Source organism: Pan paniscus, chromosome 19 (assembly GCF_029289425.2).
Source record: "Pan paniscus chromosome 19, NHGRI_mPanPan1-v2.0_pri, whole genome shotgun sequence".
In the NCBI taxonomy this organism is placed as follows: domain Eukaryota; kingdom Metazoa; phylum Chordata; class Mammalia; order Primates; family Hominidae; genus Pan; species Pan paniscus.
The window spans coordinates 35,747,194-35,771,495 of NC_073268.2; the positions used below are offsets into that span (position 1 = coordinate 35,747,194).

General features: G+C 52.8%; 2 protein-coding genes across 14 annotated transcripts in view; one reads left to right on the plus strand and one right to left on the minus strand.

The window, feature by feature from the left end:
• The first annotated feature begins 156 nt into the window (after positions 1-156).
• PROCA1 (protein interacting with cyclin A1) lies at positions 157-9,017 on the plus strand. 11 transcript variants are annotated; one of them, XM_008965108.4, is made up of 5 exons: positions 157-641; positions 5,449-5,532; positions 7,369-7,504; positions 7,777-7,905; positions 8,000-9,017. In XM_008965108.4, exons 1-5 carry the CDS (start codon positions 551-553, stop codon positions 8,658-8,660), a joined length of 1,101 nt encoding a protein of 366 aa, XP_008963356.1. In that variant the 5' UTR covers positions 157-550; the 3' UTR covers positions 8,661-9,017. The 11 variants fall into 11 exon arrangements, with proteins under 11 accessions (XP_008963356.1, XP_003812738.1, XP_034798092.1 ...); XM_003812689.6 differs by lacking the exon at positions 157-641 and adding an exon at positions 838-1,361; XM_003812690.5 differs by lacking the exon at positions 5,449-5,532 and having other exon boundaries at positions 184-641.
• A 966-nt stretch (positions 9,018-9,983) lies between these two features.
• The window catches only part of SUPT6H (SPT6 homolog, histone chaperone and transcription elongation factor), a 39,906-nt gene continuing 25,587 nt past the window's right edge, over positions 9,984-24,302 (minus strand). For 2 of the 3 annotated variants that reach the window (XM_003812681.7, XM_034942197.3), the window contains 14 exons: positions 24,000-24,127; positions 22,657-22,864; positions 21,989-22,136; positions 21,155-21,297; positions 18,382-18,522; positions 16,672-16,867; positions 15,138-15,376; positions 14,470-14,583; positions 14,173-14,297; positions 12,322-12,434; positions 11,965-12,042; positions 11,703-11,869; positions 11,087-11,274; positions 9,984-10,776 (listed from right to left, as the gene is read on the minus strand). In XM_003812681.7, the coding sequence (XP_003812729.1) occupies positions 10,590-10,776; positions 11,087-11,274; positions 11,703-11,869; positions 11,965-12,042; positions 12,322-12,434; positions 14,173-14,297; positions 14,470-14,583; positions 15,138-15,376; positions 16,672-16,867; positions 18,382-18,522; positions 21,155-21,297; positions 21,989-22,136; positions 22,657-22,864; positions 24,000-24,127 (2,175 nt within the window). In that variant the 3' untranslated portion in view covers positions 9,984-10,589. Of the gene's footprint in view, positions 10,777-11,086; positions 11,275-11,702; positions 11,870-11,964; positions 12,043-12,321; positions 12,435-14,172; positions 14,298-14,469; positions 14,584-15,137; positions 15,377-16,671; positions 16,868-18,381; positions 18,523-21,154; positions 21,298-21,988; positions 22,137-22,656; positions 22,865-23,999; positions 24,128-24,302 lie in introns of those variants that run through there. The other variant, XR_010110667.1, reaches the window with a different exon arrangement.

Consider the following 24,302-nt stretch of genomic DNA (forward strand, 5'->3'; position numbering starts at 1 on the left):
AAACTAGCTAATTTTTGTGTTTTTTGTAGAGATGGGGTTCGCTCTCTCGCCAGCGGGCAGAGGCAGGGCTGCGGCTGGTTTCCCAAGGGTCGGTGGGGCGGGGAGCGGGACGGGTGTGTGCGGTTTAGAGAATGGCCGGGGCGGGGCTAATAATGGGGCTGGGGGCAAGGCTCGTTGTAACATTAAGAATTGGGGCTACGATCTGGAGGCAGGGTGAAAATCTGGGGTTTGGACTGCAAGCTGGAACCAAAGATGGGTGGTGAGAGCTGGGCCTGTAAGGTTAAGGTCTGAGATAAAGAGGGGCCTGGGAGGCGCCGGAGGCCCCGGATGAAGAACGCGGCTGACGCTGAGACCCAGCTGGGAAGACTACGCAGCCTGGAGCCGGGTTGGGGAGGCCGGGGGCTGCGCCAGCATGAGGCGGGGTTAGGGGCTAGGCGGGGGCGTAGCCGAGACTGGAGTTCACGGCTGGGCCGAGGGCTCGGCCGGGCTGAGGCTCAGGGTTGGACTTCACGCAAGAGTCCTGTAGAGACGAAGACCTGGGCGGAGAGCGATGTGGGTCAGGACGACGCTCACAATTGAAAGATGGACTAAGGAAAAGACCGAGCCCAAGGCCCGCTCGTGGGATGAGAGCAGATGCCGCGGTAAGAGGGGCGGGACAGGAGCTGGGCAGAGGGCGCGGCCCGGCTCGCAGACCCCGAGCGGCGCACGCGGGAGGCCGGCAAACCGACGAGGGAGGCGGGCAAACCAACGAGAGAGGCGGGCAAACCAACGAGAGAGGCGGGGCCCAGTGCTGGGCCGGGGCGGAGCTAGGGCCGGGGCGGAGCTAGGGCCGGGGGCGGGCTCGCGTCGAGCCGCGGGCCAATGATTGAGGACTGGGGTCCTGAGGCCCTGCTGGGTCGCCCGCGGGATGGGCGGGAAGTCTGGTTCCAGCCAGAGCTGGAACGCTCGGCTATCGGACTGGGTGGCACCGGGCGCAGGCCGCTGCCCTTGAAGCGCCGGCCTTGGCTGGAGCCCGTGGACCAGCGCCCACCCGGACGCCGGGGCGGGAGCGGGCGGTTCCATCGACCCTGAGGGTGGACGAAGGAGACTAAGGGTTCCACCCGTGGCATCACAATTACCTCCGCGGCGACGAGGCCAGAGAGGCATTTCCAAGGAGACGCGGGCGCACTGCCCCTCCCTTGCTTCCTCCTCTTCCCTCCTTCCTCTCCTAGTTTCTTCCCTCCCTTCCCGCCCTACTCCATCCCTCCCTTCCCACCCTACTCCTTTCGGCTGCTCTGGTGCCCACCCCCAGTGCCTCGAGGTCGAGGAGAGCTCCTCGGCCCCGCAGGACGGGGAGGATTCTGTACAGATGAGCATAACCTGTGAGTTTTGAGTTAGGCCTTTGTGCGCCGATTAACGCCTCACGGGGAAAGACGCCATAAGCCTCCCACTTTCTTTCACCCTATCACCCTCCTCATTCATTGTGTGTGTTGTCAGTCACTCCTGCTGCAGGAACTCTGGACTGCTGCTGGTCAGAGGTCTCCTCCTGTCCTCTGGAACTAAAGAGCAGATTGCTTTTCTCAGCTCTGAAGAGAGTTACTAAATTCGTCTCCCCCTTTGTCCTTCCTCCCCTCGTCTCCTTCACAAACAGAGCTGATGGGTGTCCGAGCTCTGGGGGAGCTAGTGAGTGGAGAGTAAACAGGCTCTGACCCTGCATGTGTGCTTTTTTTTTTTTTTTTTTGAGATGGAATCTCGCTCTGTCGCCCAGGCTGGAGTGCAGTGGCGCAATATCGGCTCACTGCAAACTCCACCTCCCGGGTTCAAACAATTCTCCTGCCTCAGCCTCCTGAGTAGCTGGGATTACAGGCGCGCGCCACCACGCCCAGCTATTTTTTTTATTTTTTTTATTTTTAGTAGAGACGGGGTTTCACCATGTTGGTCAGGCTGGTCTTGAACTCCTGACCTCGTGATCCGCCCACCTCGGCCTCCCAAAGTACTGGGATTACAGGCGTGAGCCACCGCGCCTGGCCATGTGTGTCTCTTTCATGGTGGCTCCTGAAACAGCAAGGCAGAGGAGTTTTGGTTCCTCACCCTGGCTGAGGTCCCAGCGGCATGACTTTAGGGTCCAGGGTGGATAAGGGAGGCTGTGGAGTCCAGATTGAGTAAAACCAGAGGGTGAGGAATTGGTAGTGTTGGAGCTGAAAAGCAGGTGCAGTAGGAAGTGACTGTGCCTCAAAAAAACACCTGTCCTTCCCGCCGTCTCACTCTGCTGCCCACACTGGAGTGCAAGTAGCACAATATCGGCTCACTGCAACCTACACTTCTGGGGTTCAAGCGATTCTCATGCCTTGGCCTCCAGAGCAGCTGGGACTACAGGTATGTGCCACCATGCCTGGCCGATTTTTGGATTTTTATTAGAGAAGGGATTTCACCATGTTGACCATGCTGGTCTCAAACTCCTGACCTCAAGTGATCCGCCCACCTCGGCCTCTCAAAATTCTGAGATTACAGGCATGAGCCACTGCACCCGGCCTGGTAGGACAGGTTTTGCATATGGAGCTGAACGTGATTTATTTTATAAGACAGAATCTCACTCTGTTGCCCAGGCTGGAGTGCTGTGGCTCTCTCAGCTCACTGCAACCTCTGCCTCGCCAGCTCACTCAAGCAGAATGTGGTTTTAAGGCTTGGCTGTGGGCCGGGTGCGGTGGCTCACACCTGTAATCCCAGCATTTTGGGAGGCTGAGGTGGGCGGATCACGAGGTCAGGAGATCAAGACCATCCTGGCTAACACAGTGAAACCCCGTCTCTACTAAAAATACATAAAATTAGCCGGGCATGGTGGCGGGCGTCTGTAGTCCCAGCTCCTTGGGAGGCTGAGGCAGGAGAATGGCGTGAACCCGGGAGGCGGGGCTTGCAGTGAGCCAAGATCCCGCCACTGCACTCCAGCCTGGGCGACACAGCCAGACTCTGTCTCAAAAAAAAAAAAAAAAAGGCTTGGCTGTGGAGCTTCACATACAGAATGACCTTTGTTTACAGGGGTGTGTCCCCAGCCAACAGTAAGTAGACAGGGCTGAAAGAGCATAGGCTATGGAACCAGGAAGACCTGGGTTTGAATCCTACTTCTGCCGTCTATTAACATGTATCTTTGGACAAATTACTTATCCTCTCTGAGTTTCTGTGTTCTCATCCATAGAATGGGGCTGTGGTGGGGATTTAGAATCAAAGGCATATATTTTAGTTGAGACAGGGTCTCACTCTGTTGCCCAGGCTGGAATGCAGTGGCTTGATCACGGCTCACTGCGGCCTCGACCTCCCTGGGCTCAGGTAATCCTCCCACCTCAGCCTCCTGAGTAGCTGGGACTACAGTTGTGCACCACTAAGCCAGCTAATTTTTGTATTTTTTGTAGAGATGGGGTTTTGCCATGTTGCCCAGGCTGGTCTCGAACTCCTGGACTTGTGATCTTCCCGCCTCAGACTCCCAAAATGTCGTTTTTTGTTTTTTTTTTTTCCTTTTTCTGGAGAACGGGGTCTCGCTATATTGCCCAGGCAGATCTCGAACTCCTGGGCTCAAGCTATCCTCCCGCCTCTTGCCTCTCTGAGAGCTGGGATTACAGGCGTGAGCCACGGTGCCTGGCCCAGACTCCCAAAATGATGGGATTACAGATTTATGTCATTTCATTGGTGGATGTTGAAAACATGGAAGTTGATGAAGTTATCCAGGACATGCTTTTGTAGAGCCTTCTGAGGAGGTGACCAAGTCAGAACTCTTGTAATCACCAATTTAAGGCATACAACAAAACAAGAGGAGACAGCAAAGGAGACAGGGAAGAACTAAAGAGCTGGTTAGAGAAGGAAGAGAAAGATGAGGTCTGCCATGGAAGCCCAAGGAACAGTTTGCAGAAGGAGATTCATTGGTCAACAGGGTCAAGTGAGGCCGGGCGCAGTGGCTCACGCCTGTAATCCCAACACCTTGGGAGGCTGAGGGCGGATCACAAGGTCAGGAGTTCGAGACCAGCCTGTCCAACATGGTGAAACCCCGTCTCTACTAAAAATACAAAAATTAGCCAGGTGTGGTGGCGTGCACCTGTAATCCCAGCTACTCAGGAGGCTCAGGCAGGAGAATTGCTTGAACCCGGGAGGCGGAGGGTGCAGTGAGCCAAGATCCCACCACTGCACTCCAGCCTGGGCGACAGAGTGAGACTCAATCTCAAAACAAAACAAACAAAAACAAAAAACAAAACAAAACAAAAAACAGGGTCAAATGAGATAAGAAGCCCACTGGATTTGGCTACTGGGAAACTGCTGGTGGCCTTTGCCAAAGCTATTCAGATTGGGGGGCGGATGGCTGCCATGTTGCAGGTGGCTGGAAGAGAAGAAAGAAGTGAAGACACTGAGCTCACTGAAGGTAGGGACTGGGCCTCTTTTCTAGTGCCGAGGGAAGCCACCCAACATATGTCCTCTGAATGAGTTAATCAATTTGGATTGAAAGGGGGATATGCAGTGGTAGGAGAAACAGGATTGACAGAGTGTTTTGTTTTATGATGTCTATAGCCTGTAAGGGGGGAAAAAAGAAGCCAGTAAAGGAGGAGAAGGTGTCAGTTCTGGCTGGGACCTAAAATATAGATGCTTTGGGCATGAGAAAGGAGGGACACCCTTTTCCCAGGCAAGCAAAGTTGATGAGGGTTGGAGTGTCCACAGATAATGGCGGTGAAATTATCTGCTGAGAGAAACAGTGGTTGCAGGAGTTTCCAGGAAGTGCTTAAAGTCATTCATTCATTCTTTTGTTCATTTAACAAATTTTGAGTACTTGCCGTGCTGTGGAAAACAGGAGGAGGAGCTGACCAGAGACTTATAGGAGGATGACCAAGTGCCACTGAAGGCTTGCTGAAGACCCCAAGCAATCAGTTTCCCTTCCTTAAGCAGACCTCAAGTCCAGTGCCTCAAGGGATAAAGCTAGTTGTGGGAAGGAAAGGCAAAGGGGCAGACTGTCTTGTGGCTGCTAATGGCTGAGGGAGCTGCCACCCCAGTTGGAGGTCTGCTTAGGGTCATCCTCTGTCCAGGCTCCACACACCCTGGGACAGTTTCTGGAGCTGTCCCTCCTTGCCTAGACCCTGGCTGGCTCCTATTCATCACTAACTCTAGTGATGCTCCTTCCAAGAAGTCTTCCATAGTCCCCAGTCCTCCTTTCCAGTCCTGGTAGGTGGCCCTTGTCCTGTGCTACCATTTCCCTGTCAGCATCTGCATCACATTACTGTCATGAACCTCCCGTGTCCCTCTCCCCTCCCCCTCTCCCCTCCCCCTCACCGCCCCACCCCCCCGCAACCCCTTAAGAGCAGGGACTGTTGTTTAATCTCTGCATCTCCAGGATGCAGCAAGGGCCTGACATGTGGAGCTTCTCGGGGTATGTTTGGTGAATAAATGGCACAGGGAGGGGGCTGCTGCCACCACTGCCACTCTATGCTCTCTCAGATGTAAACAGGTTACCCAGCTGGGAGAGAGGACATCTGCTGGCTGGTGTGGCGTCCAGCACTGATGTGTCTACCTTCTCTGAAGGTGGGTCCAGGAGACCTTTGACCCAGGGGATCCTCATCACCCCTCACCTGGGAAAGCTGACACCTGGTGGAAGCTTGGTCCTAAGGCAGGGAGGGAGGGAAGTGTGGTCCTGAAGCTGCCCCATCCTCAACCCATCCCCTACAGATGCCAGAGGGGACCCCTTTCTCAAGGCCGCAATCACCCCATTCGTTTATATAGAACTTTATGGCACATAAGTATCTTTGACATATGTGAATTGAGTCCTCCCAACAACCCTGCAAAATTGGTATGACCACCATCCCATTTTGTGGATGAGGAAATTAAAGGCTCAGAGAAGTAAAGAAATTTGCCCTAAGCCACCCGGCTAGTAAGTGACAGACCCACGACTTGGGCTTAGGCCTGACTACAAGTTCAGGGCACTTTGCCACTATGCTGCCCTTTGGCCCAGCTCAGCCATGCTGAGGAAGGCCAAGGTGGTGGTGAAGTTTCAGGGTCCTGCCACATACCCATGCCTTCCTCATCTTCCCGGGGGATAAAGGGTACAAGAGGGGAGGAGAGAGACACAGATCACCCATGGGTCAGCGGTGTAGTGAGGACCCAGGACTTCACAGCCTTGTGTGGGGAAGGGAAGGAGGAAGAAATGTGGGTAAGCCTCAGGCCAAGCTGCTGCACTGTGAGGCCACTTGGACTCACACCCACAGCCTGGGCTCATTCCTGGCTGGTGGCCGGTATGAGGTCTCACCCTAGTTCCACTCCTCGTGGGGGCTGGCAAAGGCACAATTCTCGGCCTGTTTGAGGGTAATCCAGCCACAGCACCCCAAGCCAGTGCCTGCTCCCTCCCTCCCCTAGGAGTGCTGGGGAATCCGAGGTAAGGTCCCTTGTCCTTTGTCGGGTGAGTGAGATTCTGGGCTGTGAGAGGCGCAGAGTCGCCTCATGGGCTTACCTTTGAGATAGAGGCCTGAGGGGACAGCCGGGCCTTAGGCAGTGTCAGAGGTGAGGCAGTGGTGGTAGACCGGGGAAACTCCTGTCTTCAGGACTGGCATTGAGCTGAGCAACAGAGGTGGGGGCCTTTCTCCAGGGCTTTTCCCTAACCCCAAATTCTCACCCCAGCAGCTTCTTCCTGTGCCCTGGGAAAGGGGATGTGGTCTCTGTGCTGCCTAAAAGGGTGCTTAGGCTGGGGGTGGGTCATTCGAAAGCCTGGGGCTCTAGGGACTGGGGAGAGTGTGGGAAGGTGCTGAGTGAAGAGCAGGGAAAGGATCAAGAAGGGGGCATGGGAAGGGAGGGGAGTGAGAAAGGTGTCAGGCAGGAGAAAAAAAGGGGCTTGAAGGAGAAGGGAGGAGGGGGAAGTGGGGAGGGAAGGACGAGTCAGAAGCTAAGGAGCATGATGCAGGCCTTAGCTCCTGGCCAGGCTGTGAGAGATCAGCGTGGGCCAGGGCAGGTGTAGGAACTGAGGATGCTGCGGCTCTGCTGCTCCTGGGGCTCTGGGGTGCCATAGCAGGAGGGCCTTCTCCTACCAGGCGCCTTGTGGAGCAGGGCTGCCACTCATTGTCGGCACCTGGTTGAGGGGCAGGCAGGAGCTGGTGGAGGCCTCCCACTGGAGGGAGAGGACAGAAGTAACAGGGAATCACAGGACTGCAGGGGGCTTGATAAGGGTCTCCTGTGTATCAGACATGGAACCAGACACTTTGCTGGGACATGGGGTTACTCTGCGGCCAAGTTACTACTACTGAAGCAGAAACACTTCTTGGGGTGGACAGCTGGTGGTGGCAGGTGAATTTGGTGAGGTTTTAGCTTGAGCTGTGGGAAGACCCAGAGGTCTGCGGCTGCTACTGATGACCCAGACTCCTGCCCCCTCAGGTGACTGCAAGGAGCCTGACAAGTGCTGCTGGAGACACAAGCAGTGCACTGGGCACATCATCTACCCTTTCGCCTCTGACTGTGTCCGCCACAGCCTGCACCTACACTCTGTCAACCACTGCAACTGTAATTCTAGGTGAGGGCCCACCCCCTTGGGGGACCCATGGCAGAGCCAGGTCCGAACTTTCATTGTGGTCTCCCCTTCAACCTTTGGTTTGCCTCTTCAGCTTTGAATTGGTGCTGCCAGCCCAGTCCCAGCTCTGCACACCTTGCTCTGCTCTAAGAGAAATGGGGAGGAGGTCTGTTGGCCTGAGGCAGGCCCAGCGGAAGCCCACTGTCCCTCAGGCTTCTGGCTCTGGGTCCCTGGGGGAGTGATGGGAGCCAGGCTGAGAGTCCCATGTGTGGCAGGCTGAAGGACTGTTCAGAGGATAGCAGCAGCTCCCAGGGCGCGGGCCCAACCTGCTCCCATGTCATCGAGTCCCCTTGCTTTGAGCTCACACCGGAGGAGGAGCATGTGGAGCGATTCCAGTATGGCTGGTGAGTGAGCCCCGGTGGGCTGATGGGGAAGGGGCCTCTACAGGGCACTGCCCCCCACTCTCTGTCAAACTTCCCCCATTGTCCCTTCTCCCAGGTGCAAAAGCTACAGACCTGTTTCTGTGGCAGTGATCCACCATCCACTCTACCATGAGTGTGGGGCAGATGATCTAAATGAAGAAGAGGAAGAGGAGGAGGAGGAGGAGGAAAGCAAGCCCCCCATCCCGACGCAGGTGGGGCCCGCCACCGCCTCCCCTGACCTAGGCACCAGCATGGCCACTGGTACCCCTGACTCCACAGCGCCCATCACCATCTGGCGCTCTGAGAGCCCCACAGGGAAGGGTCAGGGCAGCAAGGTGATCAAGAAGGTAAAGAAGAAAAAGGAAAAAGAGAAAGACAAGGAGATGGATGAGAAGGCAAAGCTGAAGAAAAAAGCCAAGAAAGGCCAGTTGACTAAGAAGAAAAGCCCGGTTAAATTGGAGCCTTCCCCGCCAGACGTGAGCCGATCATTAAGCCCAAGACAGCTGGCCAGGATGTCCGAGTCCAGCCCAGAAAGCCGGGAAGAGCTGGAGAGCGAGGACAGTTACAATGGCCGGGGGCAGGGAGAACTGTCCAGCGAGGATATTGTGGAATCATCATCGCCCAGGAAGAGAGAGAAGAACACAGTCCAGGCCAAAAAGACAGGGGCAAAGCCCTCACAAGCCAGGAAGGTAAACAAGAGAAAATCTCCCCCAGGATCAAACCCCAACCTCAGTTGAGGCCAGGGTGGTCAGGGTGCAGAATAAATGCCATCGAGCCTGTGGCTGGCCCTCTGCTGCTGTTCTCTCCCTCCAACCTGGCTGTTTCTTGCAGGGCAAGGGGTGGGCTCAGGGCTGCAGGGGTTTCTCAAAGGCAATCCAGCTTTCACAAAGGAAGCCCATGGGAAGGCAGGTGGGAGGGAAAGGAAGGGGCACAGCCCTATTTCTTCCTACCTGCTAGGACAAGGTGGAAGAGTGTATCTGGGGTGGGAAGGAGGGCTTCCCCTCTCTGCTGCAAGAGACGGGTCTGTGTGAAATCCACTTCTGGGACAGGCAGTACTGTCTGCAGCGATACCCCCAATAAACGGAACTTTTTAACCCACTCTGTGCCACTGTGCCTGGCCTTTCCCTCCTCTAAGTGGCTCTGCAGAAGGTGCTCGTGGTACTACCAGAGACTGACCTTCCCAGCTGGTGGTCTAGCTCCTCCCTTGTAGCCCTTTTGTGCTGAAGGGAGCTGACTTGAGTTCCTGGCAGAGCTGGCCCCTTCCCCCAGATCTTGAAGAAAAACAAGGGGAGGGAGTGTGCCACGTCTGGGCAGCAGTGGCCTTTTCTGACTTCTCTGCTGAGCCCCAAGCAAAGGAAAGGGAGCCAGAGGCCCCACTCTCCCAGCATTGACTCACAGAGCTGTGAGACGAAGCCCTTGTGCAGAAACAGGGATGGCAGGAGTTCAGAACAAAAAATGCAGTGGGGCAGGGACAAAGGGCCAGGGCCAGTGTGTTGGAGGGGAGCAGGTGAGCAGGGCCCCATCCTGGGGCAGGAACACCTTACTGCTGAGAGCTTGCGAGAGACCAAGGCCCAGCTGGGAAAAGGGAAGAGATGAACGGCAGAGGCTCAAGTTGAGAAATCCAGATTTACTTGTGGCCTTTCTCCAGGGTGCCAGAGAAGACCAGCAGGCATGGGCGGATGGGGCAGCTGTGCTGTGGGTGAGTGAGTGGGTGTAATAATACCGGGTAACATTTGCGAGGTACCAGGCGTTGGGCCAAGGAGCTTGCACACGCTGCCTTGGTCCTCACAGCAGCTGATGAGGCAGGTATCACTATCTCCATGTTACAGGTAAGAAAGCCAGCTGAAAGGCAGCAGGAACTGGCACAGGGTCACCCGGCTGGGAAGTAGAGCAGGGATGTGCCCCAGGCAGTCTGATGCAGAAGCTGCCTCTAGTCTATGAATCTTTGCCTCTGATGGATCAGAAGAGGGAGTCAGGGGAGTCCTTGGAGCTCCAAACACTGCTTTGAAAGCCACCCCTCAAAGAGCTGGAGAGTTGGAGAGAGAGGCTTTGGCAAGAGCTCAATAGAAACACTGTTTATTCAAATGACAGGCAGGAAGCGGTGGCAGCAGCAGGGGGGAAAGGGCAGCGAGGCAGGGGCTGGGCAGTGCTTCCCTGTGTCCCCTGCAATCCTGCTTGGACAGCCACCCGGCTGTTGGCATCAGGGTCAGAAATACTTTCCCTCCTCTCCCTCCTGCCCCAAACTGAATAAATAGCATCCCTCTCCCCACGAGAGCTAGGGGAGACTCATGTGCTGAGTTTGGTGCCCCAGTCACAGCCCAGAGTCCGGTGAGGGCAGAAGTTCAAAATGGCTTGTAGGGAGTAGAATACAAAACTGTTCTACTCATTCTCACCTTCCTCTTCCTCCTCCCTGCCATACTCCCCTCCCAGCCTGGTCCCAGGACAGGTGGTCGGTGAGGGTCTGGAGCAGGAGAATTGTTGCCTAGCATACACTGAGCTCAAGTTCACAAGGCCATCCAGCCTGTCACCCATCCGGGTTGACCACCAAAGAGAACGTCTCACTTCACGCCACTTTATGGACATAAAAGGAGGGGCAGGGAGGGAGGCAGTGGGCGGCCAGGCCTTTCCCAGCCTCAGAGGTAACCAGAGTCCGAGGAGCAGGCCCCCTACCGATCCATCTCGTCCAGGAGTGGGGTGGCATCGCCAGCAATGGACATGGGGGTGCTTTCGATCATGGGGCTGGGGGAGGGCCGAGGTGTCAGCCGCTGCTTCTGTTTCCGCCGTTCTGCCTCCTTTTCCTGCAGCCACTGCTCCGCCATTTTCCCCCAGTCGATGGCTGCATGGCTGTTGGACCTGGGAGGGGAAGAAAAGTTGAGATTGGGACTTTGCTAGAAGGAAGTCTTCCCACCAATCACTGTACCCTTGCAGAAAGGAACCTCATACCTATGGGCAGCAGCCCCTCTACTGGGATGAGGCAGATACAGCAGCAGCTGGCTGCCATACTGCCCTCTTCCGTCTTCACCCAGAAACTAGTGTTCCTGGCATATCATGTGGTCAGGGCCCTCAGAGGATCCAGAGCACCTGCCTCTGCTAAGCCTTTCGGTCTCTTGACAACACCTGCCCCTACCACTGACCTGCACTGTGCCACCATCCAGATACTTACTTTGGCTGCTGCTGCCGTTGCCGGGAGCTGGAAGAGGGCTGGGGCTGGGCCTGGGCCGACTGTGGGGTGGTGCTGGCCTGGAGCTGGTGGTACTGAGGGGTGGTGATGGGCTGGCTTGGGGTCGCGTAGGAGTAGCTAGGGGTCATTAGTGGTGTGGCCACTGGCTGCTGGGCTGGCGTTGGGAATACCTGGAGAGGCATGAACAGTTAAATAGGGATGGGTGTGGGGCTTGTTTGGCCTTGCTGTGAATTCTGGGTAAGCGCAAGGGTGGGCTCAGCAAAGCTTTCCAGATGATCTTCTACTGAGTATGTGCTTCTGACCAGCAGTGGGAAGCCTGCAGGTCAGCACCGAGCACACAGTGGTGCCCACTGGTCCTGACCATGTCAACTTTCTGGTGGCTTGCGGGTTCCAAAGATCCCAAAGGCCCGTGGAAAGGTTATGCCCTCTCTTACCCTCTTCCCCTTCAAATGGGCCTAAGGACAAGAAATATCTGTTGGAGACAGTTACCAAGGCCGTGGCAGCTCCATCTGTGCATGTGAAGCCCCTTGTGGGCAATGCGAGAGGGCAGTCTATGGGCCCCACCCTGCACAGGGAGCTTCCTCCCCAAGCCACATACGTGGTAAGCACTGCTGCCGCCTCCACTGCCGCCATAGCCGTACTGGCTGGAGGCCCACTGGGCTGGGGTGGCATTAGGGTTCTGTCCTTGGCCTGTCACCGCAGCAATGGCACTGAACATCTGTGAAGTCATGTTCTGAGGCAGGGCATTCACAGCCCGTGTCAGATCTGTAAGCACACAGAGGTGGGGAGGGGCATGTTAGAGGTGAAAGTCCCTTTAGCTCCATCCTTCCCACCTCCAGTCCCAGGCTCAAGCTCCTCACCTGCAAGGTTGATGTTGGCTGGGGTAGCATTGATAGAGGCAGGTGTCCGGGTCCTGCTGCTGCTGCTAGGGGTGATGCCTGCAGGAAGTGATTATTTAGTTACATCCCTCCAGAAACCTATTTTTGGTTTCCCAATTCAGGGGGTGGAAGGGGCACTGAAGTAGGTGGAGGGAGGAAGGGAAGCTGCATAGGCACAGTGGATGGAGAACCTTCCTGGTGCTGGGAGGCTGCAGGAGGAGTAAGACAGCTGCAGTGACAGCCTACTCCTCACCTGGTCCCCTAGGCTGGGACTACTCTGAGTCAGGTCCTAGGTGTTCCTCCAGCCACGTCCCTGAAGTCAGGAAGAGCAGAACTCACCTGGTACAGGATCCTGGTAGTGATCCTTAAACCATCTAAACAGTCCATTCACGGTTGGGAAGATCTGGCCCCGGTACCGGAATCCCTCTGGAGTCACCGTTACATATTCTATCCTAGGATTTTAGAAGGAAACATGCATCAGAAACCACTTGGGACCCACCACAAGAGCGACCAGAACAGATGCCCACCATGTGAAGTAGCCATTCTGGGTGCTAGGGGAAAGGAGAGATGACACAGCCAGTCCCCAGGCCTGTGAAGGGAGGTGAGCAGCACATGGCAGAACATATTGAAGACCAAGGAGTCAGTGGCCCTCTGTGTGCTGCATACGGACTGCCGGAGGAAGGCTTGCTGGAGGCTGTGCTACCATACTGGGCTGCAGTATGAAGGCAGGATACTGCCGGTGAAGTGAGACCGAGATCCCATAGTGCCAGGGTTGGAAGGGGCCTCCCAGAGCAGCAAATCGCAACTCCCCTAAAGCAGGCATCTTTCTGCAGTGGCTGTGGAAGGTGGTAGTCTGCCCTTGTTCAACACTTCTGAGAGTAGCAGATAGTTGTTAAGAGGGGCTCTGGGTGAGTTCCAGTTCTAGTTCTAGTTTTAGCTCTGCCATTCACCACATATGACACGCTGCACCAAGTTACCAAACTTGAATCTCTGCTTCATTTGTCCAATGAGGACCACAGCACTTAAGCCTATGGGGTGGGTTTGAGGATAAATGAGAATGCACAGAGCACATTCCACAATGCCTAAAGCTGGGTTGTGCTCAATAAAGGCCAGCTATCAATGGCAACCAGATAATGCTACATAGTACACAGTTCTCATTTCTATTAGGCTGACACCTGCCTCCTAACTCTTCCATAAGTGTTAATTCTGCCACACAAGGAGAGTCAGCTCCTTTCCCCAGAAGCTATCATGCTGCACCTGGTCCTGGTTAGAGCCCCCACCCCCGCCACCAGTTTGCTCAACTGTTCCACATAGGACACAGTTTCCAGCCCCACTTAGCCCTGGCTGCTGGACTCTGGAAGCACACTGGTGAGTCAACAGGCTTCTCAAGAAATGAGCACAATATTCCAGATGTGCCCAAGATGGCACACGGTACAGAGTCTAGGGCTTCCTGTCATCTGGCCACTGAGCCCCTACTAATGCAGCCTGAGCTGTGCATCAGGTAAAGCCAGTACAAGGATAAAAGCAGAAGTGCACATGGCCAAAGGCCAATGGAAGGATGGGGGCAGGGCTTAGGCAGAGAAGCAAGTGTGATTACCAGTCTGTATCACAGACACAAAGATGCCAGTCTAAGGAAACTGGACTTTGTCCTCTAGGTTCAGGGTAAGCGCTAGAGGGACTCAGATAAAGGAATACCTCAGGAAGGCCAGCCTGTTAGTCACACAGAAGCAGGCAGAGCAGGAGACAGAGCAGAACAGGAGACAGGCTCTCCTGACCACCGCTTCAGTGCGGGCGGAGTGAGCACATTACAGCAACAGTGAGCCACTGTGTGCAAGCCCTGGTGAGGGTGAGGCAGGTGGTGGACAGGAGAGACCAGTGTACTGGCCCCCAGTTTCTGCAATCAGGTGAAGAGTGTCTGGTGACTCCTGTCACTCTGTGGGAGGGAGAGGAGGTGAAGGGAACTCCTTTCTCACGGTGTTAAAGAAAGCGCCCTTCTTATGTGAATCCTTGCCTTTTTGCCTTGAAATCATCACCCTCTTTTCCCACCTCCAACCTCCACCTCTGTTCTAAACAGATGAGAGGAGAAAGGCAGTCCAGCAGAGCCAGAGAGGGCACTGCTCCGGGCCTCTCCCTGCCTTCTAGCCTGCCTATGAACCCCAGTGGCAGCACCTTCTCAGCACTAGTGCTCACCTGGGTTTACCCCGGGGCTGGTATCCCAGTAGGAACTTGCCGGGCAGTTCCTTGCAGGCACAGATGAAATAAGGGATGAAGGTGGGCTTCTCCTTCTTAGTTTTGATGAGCAGCTCCTCTAATTTCTGGGGGTAGAATGAGGGGGAGAGGTTGGGATAGCAGCATGCTTGGTACACAATGTCTGGTGCACACATGATGTACACTTCCTTCACCGCCTGAGTGTCCCCTATACTGAAGGGAAAGCGTACATCCTTAAGTAATTGGCAAGTGTCATTCCTCAGAGGGCCCTGGGCTTACCTTGCGGTCCCCACCGCTGCAGTCCTGATAATACTTGTGATTCAGAAGGTCCCGGGCAAAGGATGCCATGGGCTGGACATAGCGAGCAACAATCTCATCCAAATCTTCGAATTCCTGTGGGAAGAAGGTAAAGGCCCCATGTGTCATATCCAGAGCTGAGATTCTTGATCAAATCCATCCAGAAGAAAAACCATGGGAGGGGATGGGCTTCTCAGTCCTGCTGAAGCCTCACTCCATAGCAAAGTCCCCTCAGTTTATCCATCTGTGTCATGTCTAGATATATTAGCTCACAGGGCATAAAGTCCTTTAAATCCTGGCTTTGATTCTCCCCTAGTGCTTGGGAACAACAGGAAAATTCACCAGATTTCTCTTCACTGAAAACAGAAAAGAGAAACTTGATATATGTGTGTGCGTATATATGTGTATTTTCTCCTCTTCCTCCATTGGCTCTCTCTAGGTAGACTATTTTAACATTTGGAGGACACGGAAGGAGGGGACAAAATAAAATTGATATCAAATGACTCATTCCGCAAACCACCTCCCGTTTTGTTGCTGTGCACAGCTAAAATACCTATGACCCGAGTTACTAATGTCAGGTGAAGGCACCCTGAAGGGCGCCTTTCTGGAAGCAGGAGTGGGATGGGAGGTGGGCAGGCACTGGCTCTCACCTCACTGTTGATCCACAGAGTGGCTCCCAGGCTGAAGGCATTTTCCTTGCCCTCCTCCCGCACATCCACATGCTGGTAGATGCCATCACTGACTTTCCAGGTCACTGTCAGGTGGTTCTCGCCCTTGCTGCTTGGTCGGATAATCACATCACCCTGGTCCATGGTCTCCATCATCTTTTCTGCTTGCTTGAAATTGATATTATGGAAGGATGGGTGTGCGATCACTCTCTTGATGTATGCTGAAAAGGGCAGAAAAGCAGTACAGACTGGGTGATGGGGCTAGGAGCTGGCAGCAACAGGACAAACCAGGCCTTCATTTCTTATTTATTTATTGAGTTGGGGTGCTCTGTCATCCGGGCTGGAGTGCCAGTGGCAAATCATGACTCACTGTAGCCTCGAACTCCTGGGCTCAAGCGATCCTCCTGTCTCAGCCTCTAAAATAGCTGGGAATACACCGGTGCACATCACCATGCCTGGCTTTCTTTTTTTTTTTTTTTTTGAGACAGTCTCATTTTGTCACCCACGTTGTAGTGCAGTGGCGCAATTCTGGCTCACTGCAACTTCTCCCTCCTAGGTTCAAGCAATTCTCCTGCCTCAGTAGCTGGGATTACAGGCGCCCACCACCACGCCTGGCTAGTTTTTGTACTTTTAGTAGAGACGGGGTTTCACCATTTTGGCCAGGCTCATCTTGAACTCCTGACCTCAAGTGACCCGCCTGCCTCAGCCTCCCAAAGTGCTGGGATTACAGGTGTGAGCCATCGCGCCTGGCCATTTTTTTTTTTTTTGAGACAGAGTCTCACTGTGTCACCCACGTTGTACTGTAGTGGTGCAATTTCGGCTCACTGCAACTTCTCACTCCTGGGTTCAAGCAATTCTCCTGCCTCAGTAGCTGGGATTACAGGCGCCCACCACCACACCTGGGTAGTTTTTGTATGTTTGGTAGAGACGGGGGTTCACCATTTTGACCAGGCTGGTCTTGAACTCCTGACCTCAAGTGATCCACCTGCCTCAGCCTCCGAAGTGCTGGGATTATAGGCATGAGCCACGGCACCTGGCTCCTGGCTATTTAAAAAATTTTTTTTGTAGAGATGGGGTCTTACTAAGTTGCCCAGGCTGGTCTTGAACTCCTGGGCTCAAGTGCTCCTCCTGCCTTGGCCTCCCAAAGTGCAGGGCTACAGCCGTGAGCCACCCTGTTTGGGCTTAATTTCTGACCCACTATGGGATTCTGAGACTCTTTCACCTTCTCTGGGCTTGGATTAGCTGATATGAAGGACATGTTCACCTGGGCTCCTAGGACACTGAAATAATGAGGCTTTAAGAGTCACAAGGCATTAGCAAAGAAAATGTGACCCAAGAGACTCTGGGTTCCAGCCCTACCTATGACTTTTTCATGACATCTCCAGGCCTTAGCACCTCAAAGCTGAGTCCCCACTTCCACTGGGAGACTGACACATGTGCATCCTGTGGCCTGAATCCTGCACTGGGAGAACTGCCAAGATTCAGGGCGCACAGAGATGGTGGGAGGCACACTCACTGGTCCGCTGCTGCTTCCGCTTCATGTCCTCCTCCTGCTTGTGGTCTGCAGCTTCAGCATCAAAGTCATAGTAGGTGTCTTTGGGCAGCTTCCACTCATTGTTCCTGTCCATGAGGTCTGAGGTGCGGCAGGTCAGGTCTGCACTGAACTTCTCAATGTCAATCTTCATGATGCGGCAGTGAACAGTCATTCCCACCTAGATCCACAGAACATTTGAGCTGGAAGGAACAAAGATGATCTAGCCCGATGCCCTATTTCACCCATGAGAAAACCAAAGTCCAGGCAGAAAGGTGTAAGGTGTAAAGTGACTTGCCCAAAGCCAGCCAGCTGCTGAATGGCAGACTGGGAGTTTGGGGTGGAATCTTGTCTGTAGACTACAGGCCAAGCCCTGCACTAATGCCTCCACTCTGGGCAGGAAAACCAGCTGAAGCCTGCTGGATCTACCCTGTCCCTGGCACTCTTCTCTTCTCCCATGAAGTTGCCTAGTTACTGCTCCCAAGGTGCCATCAAAGGTTGACTCCCCCAACACCCCCCGCCTTTTTTTTTGAGACAGTCTCACTCGTGGCCCAGACTAGAGTGCAGTGGCGTGATCTTGGCTCACTGCAACCTCCACCCACAGGGTTCAAGCGATTCTCCTGTCTTAGCCTCCCGAGTAGCTGGGATTGCAGGCGTGTGCCACCACGCCCGGCTAATTTTTTTATTTTCTGTAGAGACAGGGTTTCACCATGTTGGCCAGGCTGGTCTCGAACTCCTGACTTCAAGTAATGACTTCACCCACCTTGGCCTACCAAAGTGCTGGGATTACAGGTGTGAGCTGCCATGCCTGGCCTGACTTCCCTTTTTGAAGGGGAAGCAAAATAATAGCTGTTTTCTGTATCTTACCCTTGATATGAGCCCTTCTGTCTAAGTAGTGGCAAAAGCCAGTCACTCTGCATCACTCTTCTCCTTGTGAAAAATCTCCCCAGCTTCACTTATTAGAACTATCTTTCCCCAGCCCTCCTAAGTCATAGTTCTCAGAGGTTCACAACACTCAGAACCAGTGAATTTCGCAGAGCTGGTATCAGCTATATCACTAACTGGGTGATTTTGAAAAAAGTTGAATTTCTCTGACAAAAGACAATATTTCCATTTCCATCAGCATGTGAGATTAGAGACAACATATGTCGATGTCAGTGCTGGTATCTAGTGGGTGCATGATATATGGCCGGAAAATAACAGAACAGAAATGGAGCCTAGAGATTTCCTCCCTATCCACAGACACCATCTCAAGGTTCCTTCTGTGTCATCTGGTTCTGCCTAGAGGATCCAGAGGCTCCCTGTGCACAGGGGCTGTGCCATGCATTATTTTCCACCCTCTAAAGCACTGATGCCTGGTCTTGGGAGAACAGGCAGAGCCTTTCTGTTTCACAGCATGTAATGCTGGGCCCTGCCCTCTGGACTGAACTGCAGCTTCCCACACAGGAAGAGCCCTCTCCCAAAGGACTGGGAACTTGCTGAAATTTCACAAAGGCAGTGAACAAAAGCTGCTACTCATTCAAATGCTTCTCACCCTAGCTTCTTTCAACTAGTTATAAATCTTCCCTGAAACACTTCCCACCAGCAGCCACTGGGAACAGAGCCTAACTTCTGGTGGGGACAGCCCAAAGTTAAAGAGACCTGATCTGGGCAGCTGAAAATTGCACTACGACCTTAGGACAGTCAGTCCTCTACCTTCACTCGTTCTTCTGGCCGCTTTACCACTTTGTCACTGAGGAATTTGGTGGGGATGAAGCCGGTGACACCATTGTCTAGCCGTGTTTTGACACCGATGGCCTGGCCTGGGCACGAACCGCTGTCAAAGTGGTTCCACACCTGAAGAGGGCATGAGGAGAGGAGCTTGATTATCAAGATTCTGGAGATCGCTCATTCAGAAAAGAGCTCCGAGAGGTGTTGTAATTTCTTTTACCATTGACACCTTGCACCATGATCTGAAAACACAATGACTTAGTCATCTGCCAAGACAGAATTTGACCATCTACAAAGTCCCTTGTCTCATAGCTGATGCTTGGCACCACTGGCCATCAGATGAATCTTTTTCTTTTTTTTTGAGATGGAGTCTTGCTCTGTTGCCCAGGCTGGAGTGCAGTGGCGCAATCTTGGCTCACTGCAACCTCCGCCTCCCGGGTTCAAGCCGATTCTCGTGCCTCAGCCTCCTGAGTAGGTGGGATTACAGGCGTGCATCACCACACAGGGCGGATTTTTGTATTTTTAGTAGAGATGGGGTTTCATCATGTTGGCCAGCCTGGTCTCGAACTCCTGACCTCAGGTGTTCTGCCCACCTCGGCCTCCCAAAGTGCTGGGATTACAGGCGTGAGCCACCACACCTAGCCATCTTTTTCTTATGACAGTATCACTCTTTTGCCTAGGCTGAAGTGTAGTGGTGCAATCAGGGTTCACTGCAGCCTCAACCTCCCAGGCTCGAGTGATCCTTCCACCTTGGCCTCTCGAGTAGCTGGGACTATAAGTGCACGCCCCCAAGTCTGGGTAATCTTTTTTTTTTTTGAGACAGAGTCTTACTCTGTTGCCCAGGCTGGAGTGCAGTGGCACAATCTTGGCTCACTGCAAGCTCTGCCTCCCGGGTTCACGCCATTCTCCTGCCTCTGCCTCCCGAGTAGCTGGGACTACAGGCGCCCGCCACCACGCCCAGCTAATTTTTTGTATTTTTAGTAGAGATGGCGTTTCACCGTGTTAGCCAGGATGGTCTCGATCTCCTGACCTCGTGATCCACCTACCTCGGCCTCCCAAAGTGCTGGGATTATAGGCGTGAGCCACCGCGCCCGGTTAAGCCTGGCTAATTTTATTTTGTAGAGATAGGGTTTTGCCATGTTGCTCAGGTTGGTCTTGAACTCCTGGGCAAGCACTCCACCTGCCTCGGCCCCTGAAAGTGCTGGGATTACTGGTGTGACTGTGCCCCATCCTCTTTTATGTTTATCCAACTTAGATCCCTTTAGCTGCAACTGAGGCCCCTCCCTTTTGTGTTTTTTTTTGAGATAGGAGTCTCACCACCACACCCTGCTAATCCTTATATTTTTAGTAGAGACGGGGTTTCATCATGTTGGTCAGGCTGGTCTGGAACTCCTGACCTCAAGTGATCCAACTGCCTCAGCCTCCCAAAATACTGGGATTACAGGCATGAGCCACTGTGCCCGGCCTGGCCCCTCCCCACTTTTTTTTTTTTTTTGAGACGGAGTCTCGCTGTCGCCCAGGCTGGAATACAGTGGTGCAATCTCGGCTCACTGCAGGCTCCGCCTCCCGGGTTCACACCATTCTCCTGCCTCAGCCTCCCGAGTAGCTGGGACTACAGGCGCCCACCACCATGCCTGGCTAATTTTTTGTATTGTTTAGTAGAGACGGGGTTTCACCGTGTTAGCCAGGATGGTCTCGATCTCCTGACCTCATGATCCGCCCGCCTCAGCCTCCCAAAGTGCTGGGATTACAGGAGTGAGCCACCGCGCCCGGCCAGCCCCTCCCTTTTTAAAAAAAGGAGATGGGGTCTTGCTATGTTGCCCAGGCTGGCCTCGAACTCCTGGGCTCAAGAAATCCTCCCAAATTAGCCTCTGATGTAGCTGACACAATACGTACATGCCACCATGCCTGTCTGCCATTTTGTTTTGACCCAGCGACCATAAGAAGTTTCTTTTTTTTTTTTTTTTTTTGAGACGGAGTCTCGCTCTTTTGCCCAGGCTGGAGTGCAATGCTGCTATCTTGGCTCACTGCAAGCTCCATCTCCTGGGTTCACGCCATTCTCCTGTCTCAGCCTCCCGAGTGGCTGGGACTACAGGTGCCCGCCACCGTGCCTGGCTAATTTTCTGTATTTTTAGTAGAGACGGGGTTTCACCGTGTTAGCCAGGATGGTCTCAATCTCCTGACCTCATGATCCACCCGCCTCGGCCTCCCAAAGTGCTGGGATTACAGGCGTGAGCTACTGCGCCCGGCCGACCATAAGAAGTTTCTAAGTCAGCCTTTTTTTTTTTCCTTTTCTGAGATGAAGTCTCATTCTGTCACCCAGGCTGCAGTGCAGTGGTATGATCTCGGCTCACTACAAACTCTGCCTCCTCGGTTCAAGTCATTCTCCTGCCTCAGCCTCCCGAGTAGCTAGGATTACAGGCATATGCCACCACAACTGGCTAATTTTTGTATTTTTAGTAGAGACGGGGGTTCACCATCTTGGCCAGGCTGGTCTCGAACCCCTGATCTCAGATGAACCGCCCACCTTGGCCCCCAAAGTGCTAGGATTATAGGCGTGAGCCACCGTGCCCAGCTATGTCAGCCTTCTCAGAAGGGACTTCATGCTAAACCTGTGTGTTTCCCATCCGTCTTCCTTCTTTGTGTACTTGTTTGGTGAGAGAATGATCTAGAACACCCTCATTTCTGATTCCCTTCTAGGCACCGAGATCATTCAACCAAGGAAATCCACTGAGCAGGATAACGCTGCAGCACACACCTCGCTTAGTTCAGGGAAATTGTCCTGCTGACAGAAGGGGCACTGCCACAGCCCTGTCTCATCATTACGGATCGCCTGGTCATAGCTCTCACCCTGGGGACGCCTGTGGGCGATGCCAGTGACATTGCAGATGATGAGCTTTCCTGCAAGAAGGAAAAGAGGATGGGGAGCAGGCTCAGAGAATGTGGAGAGCACTTCTTTCCACCAGCCTTTCAGTGACAGAATATCTGACTTCCTTCCCATCCTTGAAGAGGGAACTCTTCCCGATTTTTATTTATTTATTTATTTTTGAGATGAAGTCTTGCTCTGTTGCCCAGGCTGCAGTGCAGTGGTGCTATCTTGGCTGACTGTAACCTCTGCCTCCCAGGTTCAAGGAATCCTCCTGCCTCAGCCTCCCGAGTAGCTGGGATTACAGGTGCCCACCACCACGCTCAGCTAATTTTTTACTTTTAGTGGAGATGGGGTTTCACCATGTTGCCCAGGCTGGTCTCGAACTCCTGACCTCAGGTGTTCTGCCCTCCTTGGCCTCCCAAAGTGCTGGGATTACAGGCATGAGCCACTGTGCCTGGCCGTTCCCCTGATTTGATGATAGGGGAAAATAAAGCCTATAAGAAGACTAACTGCACGAAGATTCCATAGCACACTGGAAGCACATTTGACCTTAAATTCAGTTTTGATTTCCAGTCCAGGACTCTTTAGTCTTTTAAAATGCTCTCCTGGCCTTCCCCATGTACAACACAAACCTGCCTCAATCTGTTGGAACTGCTGCTTGGTTTGAATGTACACAGTAAACACACCTCCTGCCCCCAATAAAAAAATGACCCCAGAATTTACCAATGTAGAAGGTCTCTGGTGTTTCTTTGGTTAACATATTGAAGATCTCCTCTGTGTTGGGAGAGCGGTAGGCTGTCCGGAGGTCCTTATATCGACAGCTCAGCTCTGCCCGGATGTCATAGAGTGTGATGTGTTTGTCACCATAGCCCTGGGGAAGAAGCTCATCAAGAAGAGCCTTGCAGCTGCCCCCCAACCTGAGCCCCAAGGAGTCCCGTGGAAGGGGCGGGCCTCTCCAGATGGGAGTAAGTTTCTGTCAGGGCTTCTTCTTTTCTTTCCATCAACATCTACTAAAGGTGGTTTTCAAACTTAGTCATGAAACACTGTAATCAAAATGCTTTATGGAACCCCAATGAGTCCACAGATAAATGCAAAGCTGTGCTGTTAGAAAGGAGGAAAGGGGGCCTAGACGGAAACTGTAGTACTGACATCCTCCCAACTCCCTCCTGCCCCTTGTAATTATGGTGGCAATCTCTGAGACTTCCCTGGCTCCTTAACAAGCAGACCAAAAACTTCCTTGAGGAGCCCAGTAGAGCAGGGCAGGGAGATGAGGATCAAGTCTGCCATACTAACAGTATCAGGCTTTCTCTGCACACTCACTGCCCAAGTCTCCTACCAACCTGGCCACTTGGGATGGGTTCTCCTGCCGGGCCTTCCATGCTGTCCCTTACCTGCCTCTCCAGCTCTTCTGCAAAGGCATCAAGGTCCAGGTCTTTCAGTCGCTCTGGGTTTTCCAAGATTTCTTCAAGGGCTCCTGCAGGATTGGCATCCTCGGCTGATTCATCGTATTCCAGGGCATCCACTGCCATCTTCCTAGCCCACTCATAAGTCTCAGGGTGGACACGGGAACCATCAAGGACTTCAATATATGAGTCAGTGCTGGAGGAAAGGCAGAAAAGGAACAGGATATAGAACGATAAGCTTCTAGTAACAACCCAAATGTCCACCAATGGGGAACTGGTTAAATAAATTAGGGCACCTCCATACAATGGAATACTATACAGCCATTAACAAGAATGAGGTAGATCTATGTGTGCTGACATGGAAAGATGGCCACAATATATTGATACGTGAAAAATGCACTGCAAAAACACTATGAACCATATGATCCCATTTTTGTAGTAAATGGGTAGTTAGTAAATGCATAGCAAAAATAAAATTTAGAAAAACTGTAGTATACATAAAATTGTTATGGTAGTTATCTCTGGGGGGTGGGATTATGGGGGACTTCCACTTTCTGCATAATATTTCTATATGTTGAATTTTATATGATGAACTTATATGAGTCTCATAATAAGATAAATCAAGAAAGGGGAAAAAAACCTTTGAAAATTTGCTGATAGCTATTTTCCCCCATAAAGCCTTCCCAGGCTGGTCTTGCCCGTGCACTCACATGGACCTATGTTATTCGTGGAGTGTTACAGCAAAGCTGAGTGGAAAATGAAGTTTTAGAACTTGAAGCCTATTTCCCCACTGATTTCCATTACTGAATGAGGAGCTATGTGCCCGTGGAAAAGATCCTCCAAAGACTGAGTTGATAACTTCTGGAGAGGAAGAGGTCAATAGTGAAGTCCAAAGTCCAAGTGAATAGAACTTTCTCTTAATAACATCATCTCAAAACATACCAAATCTCTCTCCCCCTTCCTTATCTCTTTATACCCCCAAACTCCTTTTTCATTGCCCCCGCTATTCCCACCCTTATCTGGCCACAACAAACCATAATAATAAAAAAGCAAGTTTGTGTTTACTGAACAAAATCTTGTGTTTTCCATGCTTAATTTATAAGCTAAGCTGGTACTTTTTATGTTTCTCTCACACGAAAAATGTTTCACATGATTGAACCGATCTTTTCCATAGGTCAGGGGCTCTTGACTGAATAAAGTTCCTTACCTTTTCTTTAAAACATTTCCTAAGTTAAAATGGCTTGTGGCCCTTTGATAGCCCTAACCCCTGAAACCCGAAAACAAAGCCCACAAGGGAATTCCTCCTGCCCCATCCAGGCAGAGGGCATCACCTGTCCCCCAGGGAGGCCGTGTCGATCTTGAGGAAGCCAGCACAATTCATGAAGACTTTGGGACCCATGTGGCACATGGTGACCAGCTGGGTCCGGCTCTCGAGCCGGGTGTTGTTCTGCTTCAGGATCTGGGGGAGAGAGCTGGACTGAGCCAGGGCAGTAAGCAGGCCCCACCTCCCCAGACTGTTCCAGTCTCTATTAAACCCTCATAACAAAAACTCTATCCCACCCAGTATCTAGTTGAGCACTACAGCATGCTATCGACCACTCAAAATTAAAAAAAAAAAAAAAAAAAAGTTTTGC

Bases quoted from the DNA above. Each gene is read 5' to 3' on its own strand.
- PROCA1 (XM_008965108.4), top strand. From the start codon at position 551: ATGTGGGTCAGGACGACGCTCACAATTGAAAGATGGACTAAGGAAAAG. The intron at 7,505-7,776 runs GTGAGGGCCCAC...CATGTGTGGCAG, and splicing joins CACTGCAACTGTAATTCTAG to GCTGAAGGACTGTTCAGAGG. The intron at 7,906-7,999 runs GTGAGTGAGCCC...CCCTTCTCCCAG, and splicing joins GAGCGATTCCAGTATGGCTG to GTGCAAAAGCTACAGACCTG.